Source organism: Accipiter gentilis, chromosome 30, assembly GCF_929443795.1.
Source record: "Accipiter gentilis chromosome 30, bAccGen1.1, whole genome shotgun sequence".
In the NCBI taxonomy this organism is placed as follows: Eukaryota; Metazoa; Chordata; class Aves; order Accipitriformes; family Accipitridae; genus Astur; species Astur gentilis.
In genome coordinates, this window is record NC_064909.1 from 14,791,122 (window position 1) to 14,804,881 (window position 13,760).

The 13,760-nt window shown below is 36.6% G+C and overlaps 1 protein-coding gene across 1 annotated transcript in view; it reads left to right on the forward strand.

Annotated features, from left to right (window-relative positions):
* Positions 1-13,760, forward strand: part of CNIH3 (cornichon family AMPA receptor auxiliary protein 3) — a 51,863-nt gene that overhangs the window by 23,409 nt on the left and 14,694 nt on the right. Inside the window, exons 2-3 of the mRNA XM_049833684.1 lie at positions 2,374-2,442; positions 5,737-5,784. Of these exons, the coding sequence (XP_049689641.1) occupies positions 2,374-2,442; positions 5,737-5,784 (117 nt within the window). The remainder of the gene's footprint in view (positions 1-2,373; positions 2,443-5,736; positions 5,785-13,760) is intronic.

The following is a 13,760-nucleotide window of genomic DNA, read 5'->3' on the forward strand; positions in this document are numbered from 1 at the left end:
AAAAAAGAAAAAGAAAAAACCCCAAACCACAAAACCCCACCCCCCAAATGACTTTGGGAGTTTCTTTATATTCCTTCTAATTGTGAGCCTGCCTAATGTTATGCCTTCAAGTTTTTCACTGTGACTGAGAACTATGTGCTTTTATGTGAGAATGTGCTTTTTCATAAAATAAAATAGGTATCTTCATGTCATCACTAGATTTCTATTCCTGGAGATTTAACAAAATATAAACTATTATGGAACTTTTATGAAATAAAATACTAAGAATTGAGGAGGCTTTATTTGTCAGCCTCCTTCCAGAGAGACACTGAAACTTTTAATGAAGAAACTTACTTTCAATCCTGTATGCTTGATACCAGACCTCAATCTGTTTCTTGCAGGTGTAGCAGGAATGTCTCTAAAATTTTCATAATTAGCAGGCATCCCTAAAGGTTTATCTGTGAAACTGTTGTATTTACACTTACTGGTTCCATGAAAATGATGTGCTTAATACTGTCAGATTTGTTTCAATGCACTTGGATATAATGCAAGAATAACAAAATAAATTGCATGCCAGCAAATAAAGAGTAGGTTTTTGACTACAGAGTTGGGAATGCTGGTTAAAAAAAAACATGAGAAAGCAAAAAGTGAGGAAATCGAAATGTGTAGTATATTTGAGGCTAATCTCTGTTACAGGGCCATCCTTCCCCCTTTTTGTCAGTGCTGTCAGTGCCAATGTTGATACCCAATCACAAACACAAGTGTGTGCATCTGACTTGTGTGGTTGTTACCCTCTTAACAGTTGGCCCAGCTTGGGAATATGAAGACCTGTTCAAGAAGTATTAAATACAGAGGTGTCATGAACCTTATTCTTCACAACTGTACTCTGACCCTCTCACAGTTTCTGAGATTTGCTCTTTTACCTTAGTCTAAACATCTGTTGCAGATCTAATTCCTAACTTGTAGAGATACTGTATCCATGGGGAGAAATGCTTCACTTGTAATCATGTTTTATAGTTCCCTTTGTGGTTTATTTTGGTACATTGACTTGTCATAGCTGAATAAATTGAATTCTGTAGAGTACTCTTTTAAAATGCCACATTTTTGATTTTAAATGTGCTTCAGTGTGATGAATGCAGCATTAGAGTGGGATGCAGAGTAGGGCTTAGATTTGTGGATTGTAGGTCTAGGTTTTATTCTCAAGCCTCTCACCAGATTATTATATAAATCATGGATAGGCTATTTTCAGTATTTCTGCTCCTGCATTCCATATCTGTAAAATGAATCTGTTTTACCTATACAGCCAGTCTGTGTTGATATTCAGTTGGTTATTTTTTGAACAGCTAGGCAGCAGGCATGCTGTAACATGTCATAGAATGGTGCACTCATATACTAATTACCTGACTGCTACCCTGTACTTCCGTCATCTTTTTATTGAGAACAAATACTTTCCTGGGTTGTAAATTGTCTAAAAAGGAATCATTTTTTTAACATCTATTTATGTGGTGCCTGTCGTAGTGAGCTTTCATTCCTTGGGTGAAGCAAGTAGAAGAAAAGGTATTACTAGAATACAAACATAAAATAAAATTAAGAACATGCTTTGAGATCTTTGAATGAAATACGCTGAGGGTTATTACAGCTGTCTTCTTTCCAAGGAAACATTATCAAACATTATTTTTATGGGCACTTTTATCTGCTGGACTTTAAAAGCAGGCACTAATTACCAGTGTGTCTCAATCCATCAGTTAATGGAGGAAACTAAAGGACATGAGCAAAAGACATTTCTCTATTAATGAGGTCTGAAGTAAGGTTCTAAAACCTGCCAGAATTTAGGAAGGGTATGTTTTGCTCTAGAGTGGTTTACCTTTTGAGGAGTTTGCTTGATAATGAATAGTGGCTTAATAATAATAAAGCTGATACTAATTCAGAATTAATATCTGAAGTAGGCTTAACAACTAATAAAAAGGGGCTGTTGTGTATGTATTGAACCTAGAATAGCATATCTGATGCATGTCTACGTTTTAGGCAGCTAATGACTTTTTCCATCAAGTCTGGAGATGTATTTGTTTGTGAAGTAGTTTTATGTCATTTGGACGTTTGAGAAAAGAATTCTAGCTGATATGAGGGAAGAAATCTGGAAAGTAACAATGCTGAGAAGGCTATAGATACGGTTTTACAGAGTGACAGATTAATGGATTCCAGGTGTCATATGTAGGAGTATCCCATGTTGTGTTTTAACTAGTTAGTTCTGAAAGGAGTGTGTCGGGGAAGCTTGTTTTCCATACTTTCTCTGGAAGGGGAGGAAGAGAGGCAATGCATCTAACTAGTCCCTAAAGGAAAAATAAGTGTTTGAATGAGCATTTGTTACAATATTTGAAAAAAATTGTTTTTCAGATAATCGCCTTTGATGAACTTCGGACAGACTTCAAAAGCCCAATAGATCAGTGCAACCCAGTCCACGCAGTGAGTACAACCAGTGGCTTGCTAAGCAACAGCTACTAAAGAAAGGGAGATGCACTAAACTGTCAGTGAAAGTATGAGTATAGAAATGAATGTAGAATCTGTTGTGAAGTCAACTGTATTTTGGAAGATTATTTATTGGGCCAGTCTTAGGAAGCCAGATGACAACTCTTTATGCTAATAGCTTTCCTTTTTTGCTGAAGGAAGCAGGAAAATAATTTAGAAGTTCAAAACCTGAAGGATATATAATGTGATGCCAATGCTTTCTTTTTATCTTTTCATTCTGTGGCACAAATTTTCCTTTTTGAAATAATGTGCTTTCTCTGCTTTCTCTGTGTTCAAGCATGGGATGGCCACCTTCTCCCATACTGTCTGTATCAATGAGTCAAAAGCTTGAAGGCATTTGCTAAGAGGTGCATTCCTAGACCTCTGTCCCATGGCAGGGCTCTAAATTCTCCTGTGCTTTAAGAGTAAATAACACATTCTGCTGCATCTGCTATGGAAAAGGTTAAATATCACCCTGGGACTGTAAAGTCAGTTTTATCTAATGAACCAAAATGCAACCCAGATTTAAGCATATGAAAATTCTTCTGTTAATTAAAGCTGTAATCTAGGGTGATTTAGCTGACTACAGTTAAACATGCATGAGATTTGTACCACCAGAACTGAGAGCAGAACTTGGCTCCCGTCATCTCACTGGGAATTACAATGATTATGACAGGTGCTGAATTTGATCTCTACAGAGTATCAAGTTACTGAATTGCCTACAAATGATAACCAGATTCAGTAGCTAGTACTTTGCCATTTAACCTTGTTTCATAACTCAGCAGAGGATTTGTGGTACTGCTTAGACTACTGGTGATTTTAAGTGTAATCTTTACATGAATCTTCAAACAAGAAATCTTGTTTACTGTTCACTAACACATAAGCAAAGAATAAGAACAGAAGAAAGAAATTATATGAAGAAATCCCATAGAGGACTTCAATGGAAGTAATCTGGTTTTGAATTTACTGAAAATAATCTGATTTTGAATTCACTTCATCTGTTTTTACTTCCCATCATGAGAACTGCACACAAGAAATGTGTATTTATATATAGCAAATTCCAGTAATTTGTTCTCCTCCTGAAACTTGTAAGATGCTCCATGGAGATAATTTCTTCTTATTTTCAAACGGTAATGGAATTGGTCTCCAGGATAAAAGAAGTTAATAAGTCTGTGTTTCAATCACATTAGTGGTGTAATCAAAAAGTTAATCGTAGAGTTTCCAGTACAACACAGAAAAGTATTCTGTGATCAGTTGACATATTTGACTCTCTTCTATGAAACTTTCTATGATAACTCAAGCAATAATCTCAGATTGCATTCTTCTGCACTATATACATGTTGATGCCTTTTATATTGACATAAAAGAAAGATTTTTTAGCAAGTATTTCTTATGTCTTTGGTCCAGTGTATTTTCCTTTTTCCCTATGCATAGTTGCTCATGCCCATTTTCCATTTATTTGGTGGGGTAGTTTTCTTTATTGCACCATAAGAATGTCTGATGTTTACTCATGTGTCTTCCACAACGTTTTCATGATAGAGGAAAGAGCCTTTTTGACAAGAGAAGGCTGAAATAAGAAGAAATCAGAGGCAAAACCAATGGCAGTACTGCGAATTATTTGTCTGGTGCCTGTCAAGCTGCCACTGTCTCATTGTCTTTCCAAAATGATACTTTTGTTAAAAATGGCTTACACTTGGAGACAGGAAAGGAAAAGAGACATTTCTTTGGAGAATAAAAATAAACCTCAAACTTGGAGCAAATTTAAAATGTTTGAAAAGCAAAAAGTCTACGGAGAGTTGGCTTCTCATATTGGTATATTACATTACCCGTTTAAAAAAGGTCATTGTTCAGAATATTTTTTCCCATGTCTAAATGAAAATTTTACCAGATAGTCTTCTGAAGACAACAAATTCACTCTGCCTTCTGCAGTGTAGCCAACAGTAGGATCTTTCACAGTAATTCTAGTGATGGGGTTATGCAGAGTGAAATCTGATTTTACTAGTGAATTTCTCATTATGAGCCATTTAAGAGAACCTGTCTTTGACTTGTTGTCTTTCTGTGAATCAAGCTTAGAGCATCTTTTGAGTTACAGTGCTTAATTACAGTGACTTTCAGTATTTATGAATGCATCTGTTGTTTAAAGTGGCATTTCTAGGACATTTCGGATATTCTTCACTAATGGGTTAAATTCTAATATCACATGTTGCTCAGGCACCCTCTTAGTGATAGAGAAAGGGCTGCCATACTAACTCCATAGTTGTTTTTCCCATTCAGAATTATCTTGAAACCAGAGGCTGAGTACCTGAAAATGCAAGACCAAGTCTCTGTGGTATTGATTGGCCCCATTGGATAGAGCCACAAATGCTGACTTAAAAGTTGCAGCCTCTGGCTCAAGGCTAACACAGACTTGAATCCCCAGTTTATATTGTTACACCCAGTAACAGATAAAAAAATAACTTACTGGAACTTAATGGGTGTCCTGGTTTCAGCTGGGATAAAGTTAATTTTCTTCCTAGTAGCTGGTATAGTGTTATGTCTTGAATTCAGTATGAGAAGAATGTTGATAACACACTGATGTTTTCAGTTGTTGCCAAGTAGTGTTTAGACTAAGTCAAGGTTTTTTCAGCTTCTCATGCCCAGCCAGCAAGAAGGCTGGAGGGGCACAAGAGGTAAGGAGGGGATGCAGCCAGGAGAGCTGACCCAAACTGGTCAAGGGGTATTCCATACCATGTGACATCATGCCCAGTATGTAAACTTGGGGGAGTTGGCCTGGCAGGGGAGATCACTGCTCAGGAACTAACTGGACATCAGTTGCCAGGTGGTAAGCAATTGCACTGTGCATCACTTGTTTTGTATGTTCCAATCCTTTTATTATTATTATTGCCATTTTATTATTATTAGTATTATCATTATTATTCTCTTCCTTTCTGTTCTATTAAACTGTCTTTATCTTAACCCATGAGTTTTATGGGTTTTTTCCTCCTGATTCTCTCCCCCATCCCACTGGGTGGGGGACAATGAGTAAGCGGCTGCATGGTGCTTAGTTGCTGGCTGGCATTAAAACCATGACAATGGGTAAATCATTTGGCTTGCAAGCAGTAGGTAAGAAGTGAATACTATAATTTCAGATTAATAATATGTTGCTTCCCTACAGCCATTAATTATGATCTTGACCCATTGTAATTGTAATATATTGTCTTTAATTTATAACATCAGCTAATCTCCTACCTTTTTCCCACTTTTTCTTGACAGAGAGAGCGGCTGAGAAATATTGAGCGTATTTGCTTCCTCCTGCGAAAGGTAAGCGTAAACTAGCCTAGAATTTGTGACGTTTATGAGAATTAAAGCCATCCAGTGGTGATGTGCATTCATTTTCTCTTCGAATGATCCTCACACTCCATTGATGAAAGGCTGGATTCTGCTGCAGAAGTGGAAGTTATGATGACCTTGTAAGGACAAAGTAAGACAAATTACGAAAGGTTAACATAATAGAGGATTTCTGGATAAGAAGTGAAACTTCAGAACATCAGTCCATTCATTTTGGAACATGATTTTCAAAGGTGGTGAATCATTTTGCAGTTGCAGCTTAAGGTGCTTTTATAGTCCCATCAACTGATGATATTGTAGTACAGGCTTTAGAAATACCCTTTTTTCAAACAGTGGCTTACTATTTGATAAACTAAACATTTTATTGGCTACATATTTAATGTTTAAGTTCTTTAATTGGTTGAATAGAAAAGTTAATACAGTATTTATTTTAACTTGACACAAGAGAGATACTGAGTGCTTCAGTTTCTCAGGGATTTGAAAGAGCTGATAAATTGTAGGATTGATACATTCATGGGTTAGTCATCTGTAGCTTGAAAGAGAGTTTGTAAACACTCATTGTTCTCCTTACTCTGTCCTATTGAAGTCAAAATAATCATAGTTCTGAACTATTTTATTCTATATATTCAAGTTTCTATAAATTGCCATCATCAGAGTAGTAATGAAGCCACCTAAATTATTCTCGTTTTTGCTTAAAAAGGTTATCACTGAAGTGTGGACTGCTGATTGCATCCTAATCAAGCTAAGAACTAAATTCAGATATGTTTTTAGGAAACTGATGGCCTCATCCTTAGAGGTTTTGGGAAACCAGTGCTAGGGATTATTGGTTTGGGGTGATCCAAAGGTATAACTGTGACTCCATGCAGAATCTGTGATGATCAGTCAGAACCTGAGTTGTATCTGTTTGGCACCATTATGAGCATGTGACTGTGAGGAGCCTCATTTAAGTACTTAGTCTGTTTATGACGCTAGGGGTATGAAAATACAAGAAAATACCTATCACCAATAGCTTTCCAATTTATCAAATAGGCAGCCAGCCAATTTCAAGTTGTGTCCCAGTTTCTTTGACATAAAGCAACCGGTGAGTGGTAATGTATTAATATATGTGAGCCCCATGGGAATGCCTTGCCTGCATCAGTGTTTAATTTTTATTGAACCTCAGCCTCACTGTGAAGAGCAGCAAAATGGAGCATTTTGGCTAATTACAGACTCTGTATTCATAAGGGATTGGCTTGCTTCTGGTTCACTTAAACAGTTTGTTAATTCAGCCCCTTCTTTAAAGATCTTTGGGGACACATTTGTTTTAATTGAGAGATTATATGCAAGAAGAGGAAGATACAATAACTACAGAGATTTGTAGTCGTCAAATCTGACAATCACTAAAAATAGCTTTAGTTTATGCAGTGTAAAGGATTTGCTGTTGGGGAAAATTCTGGAAAAACGGTAAAGAATTGAGTGCCAGCTATATAGGTACAGGAAAATAGTAGTTAGGATGCTTTCAGCAAGCACTAACTATATCCTTCATTATAACATTTTGTGGCTTTAGGTCTGCTTCTCTTTCTGTGAAACAACAGCATATCTGTTTTCCTATGTCTTGAAGTCAGTTCTTTTAAAGAGTTTTGAAAACAGTGATATCTTGCAATTTATGACATTAGAACTTAATGCTTTAATATCTGCTGTAAATCTGTTTTCTAAAGAGGTTATAGGTGGGCTATTGTCCTGGTTTCAGCTGGGATAGAGTTAATTTTCTTCCTAGTAGCTGGTATAGTGTTATGTTTTGGGTTCAGTACAAGAAAAATGTTGATAACACACTGATGTTTTCAGTTGTTGCTAAGTAGTGCGTAGACGAAGTCAAGGATTTTTCAGCTTCTCATGCCCAGCCATCAAGGAGGCTGGAAGGGCAACAAGAAGCTGGGAGGGGACACAGCCAGAAGAGCTGACCCAAACTGGCCAAAGGGGTATTTCATACCATGTCATGTCATGCCCAGTATGTAAACTGGGGGGAGTTGGCCTGGGAAGGATCGCTGCTCGGGGACTAACTGGGCATCGGTAGGTGAGTGGTGAGCAATTGCATTGTGCATCACTTGTTTTGTATATTCCAATCTTTTTTATTATTGTTATTGTCATTTTATTACTGTTATTGTTATCATTATTAGTTTCTTATTCTTCTTTCTGTTCTATTAAACTGTTCTTTTCTCAACCCACAAGTTTTACCTTTTTCTTCCTGATTCTCTCCCCCGTTCCACTGCGGGGGGAGGGGGGAATGAGTGAGCAGCTGTGTGGTACTTAGTTGCTGGCTGGGGTTAAGCCTCAACAGCTATAAAAATGTGTTCGGTTTCATTATATCCTAGCTTTAGAAGGGGTTCTTGGGAATTATTAAATGGGCATACAATATGTCATATAAATTTGATCCCAGTGGGCAAAGTGTTTCTTAAGGATTGATTTTCAGTTTTGTTCTCCAAGTATTTTAGAGATATTATTAACAAACTGTCACCAGGTATGCAATATGTCATCAGATATTATATAACTTATTTACATTTTTCTAAAATAGAATGGAGGATGTAGTTGTTCTGCAGCCAGGCATCTTCTGATATTTGGTTTGGAGAAAATGTTACTATATAATTAAAACAAGCAGGGATCATGTGAAGCAGATGTATATGGTGCTGGCATCTGAACATGCATGTACACGAGTCCATGTTTTTATGGTGCTTATAGAATTACATTAGCCTACATTTTCTGGTTACTGGAGAATGATTGGTTATGTGTAAAGAAGCTATGAACTTTGTGTAGCCATGGTCAGATCTCTTCTGAAGTAAATGAGAGGAAGGACTTATTTTCTGAAGCCAACACAAAGTGAGGTTCTCTCAGGGTACGGGTATCTCATTTCATTCAGTGGTGTGTTTTGAGGGCTTTGTAGCATATATGGGTTCATGTGTGTGCTCATTAAACTGTTGAATGTCCATTGTGTGGACATTGGTGCATCATACAAGTGTTACGTGATTCATGTAGAACATACACTAGTTTTGGCAAATGCTATGGAGTCTGTGCTCTCTTTTTTGCTAAACTGCCTTTGTTTCTGTAAGGATATGATTGTGACACACTACAGTGCTGTACAGAGGAACACAAACTAGTTGTGAATGAGCGGTCTTGAGCTAGCGGAAGCAGTACAGTATACAGCAGTACAGGCTTCTTGAGCTCATTAGCCCAGCTGAGGAGTGGCATAGGTGAGGTGTGCCATATAGGTCTACCATGGGTTTTGTGAATTAAATATTTTGGTGGGTTTATTAAAATACATTCAGTTAATGGTGACAGCAATATTATGTAATTGTAATTGCAGTTGTATTTCAAGAAATCTGTCTATCTGATTGATTCCTGTTAGATATACTTATTTTAGCACTAAGGGCAATTAGAAAGTTCCTAGATTGAAACACGGTCTATTTCATTAATCAACCACTGTAATATTATTACTTTAACTTTGAGGAAATGTAAATTACGTTGTGATTAGGTTATGCATCGTAATTTTTTAATTAATCTGATAAATCCTTACTAAGGAGGAGAGTTGACTGAATTTGCTTCCTGCTCAGCGAATGTATTTCAGACTTAAGTTTGCTCATGCCAAACACTGCTGAACAATATAAGTGACCTTTCTCAAATTATCAGCAAATATTTGTTTTTAAAGCCCATTATGCTAAAGTAAGAGTGATTTATGAACAGCAAAACTGGAACTAGAACTTACCTGGGAGGGAATTGAGGTAGATAAAAGACAGACTTTTACTTATTTTCTTACTGTAGTGGAGCATTTTAGTTAAGTTAGGCATAAAATTCGTAAAACTGCAAGTGTAAGAAAATATTGTACCAGAGCTCAATCCTTTTTCTTGATTTTATTTGGTTGGGTTTTGGGGTTTGTTTTGGGTGTTTGGTTTTTTTTTTGCAAGTCCTGAAGGGATGATTGGAAGAGAGCAAATTCAGCAAGAAATCTAACCGCAGGCAAGGTGACATTAATCTCAAAGATGTTCCAGATGAACTTGAACTGTCTTGAAAAATACAAATAGGCAGACAAAAAGCCCTGCAGGGACAACTTTTGAATAAGCAAACTTAGCCGGTTCAGCACTCCAGTACTAGCAGTAGCAACAGCAACAGTAGATTGTAAATCAGGAGCTGGGGTGTTTAAAACAAACAAACAAAAAAACCCCCAAACCAATTCACCTACTCTTTTTTGAAGCAAGTTTTAATGTTTTACTTAGGAGGTTGGGGGTTGCCAGTGCTTGGTCTGTTCTAGTACTTTGTCACTGGTTTCCAGTGGAGCTGGATCTGTGGTAGTCGTGGGGGAAATTTATTCTGTACTCAATAGTTCTGGTGTTTACCAGATTCAATTCTGGTTTTTATTACTCTGCAAAAATAAAATAAATCAATATTTTAAATTTATATTCCATAGTATATACCCTAATACACATCACAGTTATGTTTTACTGTATTTACAGGTTTTGGTAAATAACCAAAACCAATGTTACCTTAAATAGCAATTTTAGAAGACATTCCATTCAGACTGAGATACTGTAAATAAAATGTAAAACCTAGTGAGCATAATATGTAATTTCAGACACCTGAGTGTCTGCATACAATTTTGTTTTGGTATGTTTCCATATGTAAATATTCTGTAAAAAAAAAAGTCAAAATTACTTACATGTATGAAAGTAGCAGTAATTCAGAGGCATGAGTAATCAGAAGCTTGAAGGGTTGTGGGTTAACACCACAGGTTCAGCTGTACGGAGCATTCCAGGGAAGAAGATAAGGCTTGATCCTGTGTCTCTGTCATGCCTGTTTTCTCAGTGTTGAATGCACATACTCAGAACTTGAAAAAACCCACAATATAGTCAGTGAAACATTACTGAGCTGACTGGATCAGCTAACAGGGAACAAGTTAGCTTTTTAGCTTTTCCTTAGTAGCAGATGCAGTATTTTCCGAGTATGGAGTTCTTCTCCTTTATGTGTAGATAAATATTATGGGAAGTCAGCATTTTTACAAAGTAGCACCATCTTTCCTTGTTTATCCTTAATTAGCTGACATTTTATTCCTGCGTATTTTGGACTATAATACACGCTAGAGTAATTGCCATATGAAATAATTTTTGTACTTGGACCTTGTTAGGTTCCAGACCTTCAGCTACCAGTAACTCCTACCAATCTCTGCATGCAGCAGCTACAGTGGACATACCCCTTTGGAGAGTGTCAGGTGTCACAGTAGCTGATTTCAATTGACTAATCATATTTTTTTCTCCTTGATAAATTTGCTGCTTATTACAATGATCACTCCTTCCATTGTTCTGCCTCATAGTCACTGGCAAGCCTGAGATAATGTGATGGATTTTAAGTGTGTGTTTCTGGATATGTCACTTGATTGCTTCATCATGGATTTAGGGATTTATAGATGTGCGACATTCTTTTAGCCAGTCTGCAGGCTGATAGTCATTAGCAGAGTACTTCTGTAAGCCTATAGCGTGGTTCATTAAGACGTTTAATGTAAGGTTATATAAGCAAGTTTGGCAAATGTGATGTATAATCACAAGAAATTTTTTAAAAAGTGATGTGTATCCATCCATATGTAAGAAGGAATCATACTTTCTTCCTAGAGTTAAAAATTCTCATAGGGAGAAACTACAGCAATAAGACAATTAGTTTGTTGCAGAACAGGGAATAACAGCAATAGTTTTACCTTTTGTAGTGCTATAAATTTTTTACAACCTCAGTAAAGATGCTTTAATTCCTCATTTAGTTACACTTGACAGAAAAATAAAATGTTGCCGCATAGCCGCACTAGAGAGATAAGTCTGCAGGGTAAATACATACCAGGTTTGTGGTATGCGTTATATTCAGCACCTCCTAAACAGTAGTCAGCATTTTATCTTTGAAGTTTAGGTACTTGTGTTATCTGAGAGGAAAACAGAATTTTTTAGGCTAGTTGTAAGGTGGTTTTGGACTGTGGAAATAGCAGTGATATTCTGTCTCGCAGGACAAAGAGGATGAGGTTTCCAGAGTTCTGATAAACTGCTGCTGTAACAAAGATCACAAAGAGAACAAAAAATGGCACCATGTGACATTTTTCCTGTTAACAGTGATTGTTACAACAATGGAGCACATGAACTTTGTCCACTCTCATTAGAGAACAAAGAGTTCATCGTTGTTACTGGTTTCTCAGTACATGTTATGTTTCTTGATGTATCTAATGCTCTCTCTTTTCATACCTCATCAATATGATGAAACTGCTGAGTTTTGACAATCATCTGGGCAGCAGGAAAACTGTCAGGAGACCCTTCCCACTGAGTGACTTGGAGCATAAACCCTAATCAAGAGACAATGTGATAACTTCTGAAGAATTAATATAGAATATGTGTATAAAAAACATACTGCAGGTACCCAGGTTAGTTATTCAATGTCTCCCTGTGACTCAGTGCAATACAGAAGCTTGCACCCAAGCAGGCATTGCTGTGTATAAAATAATTTAAGTAAATACTATGTATTTTTAAGTAAATACTATATATTTTTAAAATTATTTTTATAATCTCAAATGCCTTTTTTTTTTTTTTTTAAAATCTTTGCACTGCAGTTTAGTTTAGTGGTTCAAAACAGAGTTGGTTTATATCAAAAAACTTTCTGAACGTCCCTGGATTTAGGAAGGGTTTGACTTCAAGTTTGACATTCATGCTTATCATTCATCTCTAAGATCGAACAACAACAAAAGCAGCTGTGATCACCCTCTGTGGGCACTCTCAGTCTTTCCTTGACATTGACAACTTGGAGCAATCTCTGTTTATTGCTCTGAGATGAGAAATGTATTGATATTCAAGCATAAACCCATGTGGAATAGGCCTGGACTTAGATTTGGATTTGAAGTACTTATAATTTAGACACCATTTAGATAAAAACTGTGTAGTGTATTGTTGGTGGTTATGACCAGATATGTCTCAATTTGTGTGGAAATCTCCTGGTGAAACTCGGGAGAAATCACAAAGGTCAAACTCTGAATAAAATGAGGGGAAGAAATACAAGTTTTTGATTAGGCAATTCAACACATGCCTTCATAGCACTTCACTTGAGCTAGTAATGCTTTACTCCTTGGAAAATCATCATCTTCTTCCCTTTGAGTTTAGCCATTACTGGGAGAGGACTGTGTCATGAAGGAAGGTGGCTGGTACATGTTTCCAAGAAGTCAGGGTGCCTTTTGATTGGATTGTATCGGATAGTTTTATCAAGATCTGAACTTTCTATTAACTGGCCTGATAAACAATATGAGTTTGAAACGGTTGTTCAGTAATCCTTTTTTTAGAGGTTTAAACGTATGATCTGTTATTGGGACTACAGTGATATTCTGAATTAACATCATATGAAAACTCTTTACGTTTTAAAGTTGCCTTCAGTAATTTCAAAAGGGTGGTTTCAGGCTGTTCTATTTGTCTTCTTTCTGGAAGAAAATAGAATACAGGAACAAATCTTTTGTTGTCTTTAGGTGCATATTCTGCTGTCTTACGTTTGTCTTGCTCTTTGAATTTTGCAATTTTTTTTTAATTTCCGTAGTTGGATAATTTGATCTTTTAAAGGCCCCTGTTGTGCTTCAGTCAGAGGTATTTTTCAGCAAGACTTGGCTCTCCTTTTCTGTTATGTTTTCATTAGTGTTTGCGTTACAGCAATGCTTTCAGACTTGGCTAAAAAATAAAGGCTTATTGTGCCAGGTGCTACAAAAAACACCAACAAAATGAAGAGCATTTGTTTACACTCACAAGACATGTACACAACAGGAAAGGAAAGGTTGCGCAGGTAATCTGATGATAGAAATCTTGTTTTCAGAGAGCTACTGCATTTTCTTGTTAGCAGGCATAGTCTGAATCTGATTTTTAATTGAAGCTAGACATTTGTTTGCTGTTTTCAGGGGCTCTGATGGTTCATTGAGTTAA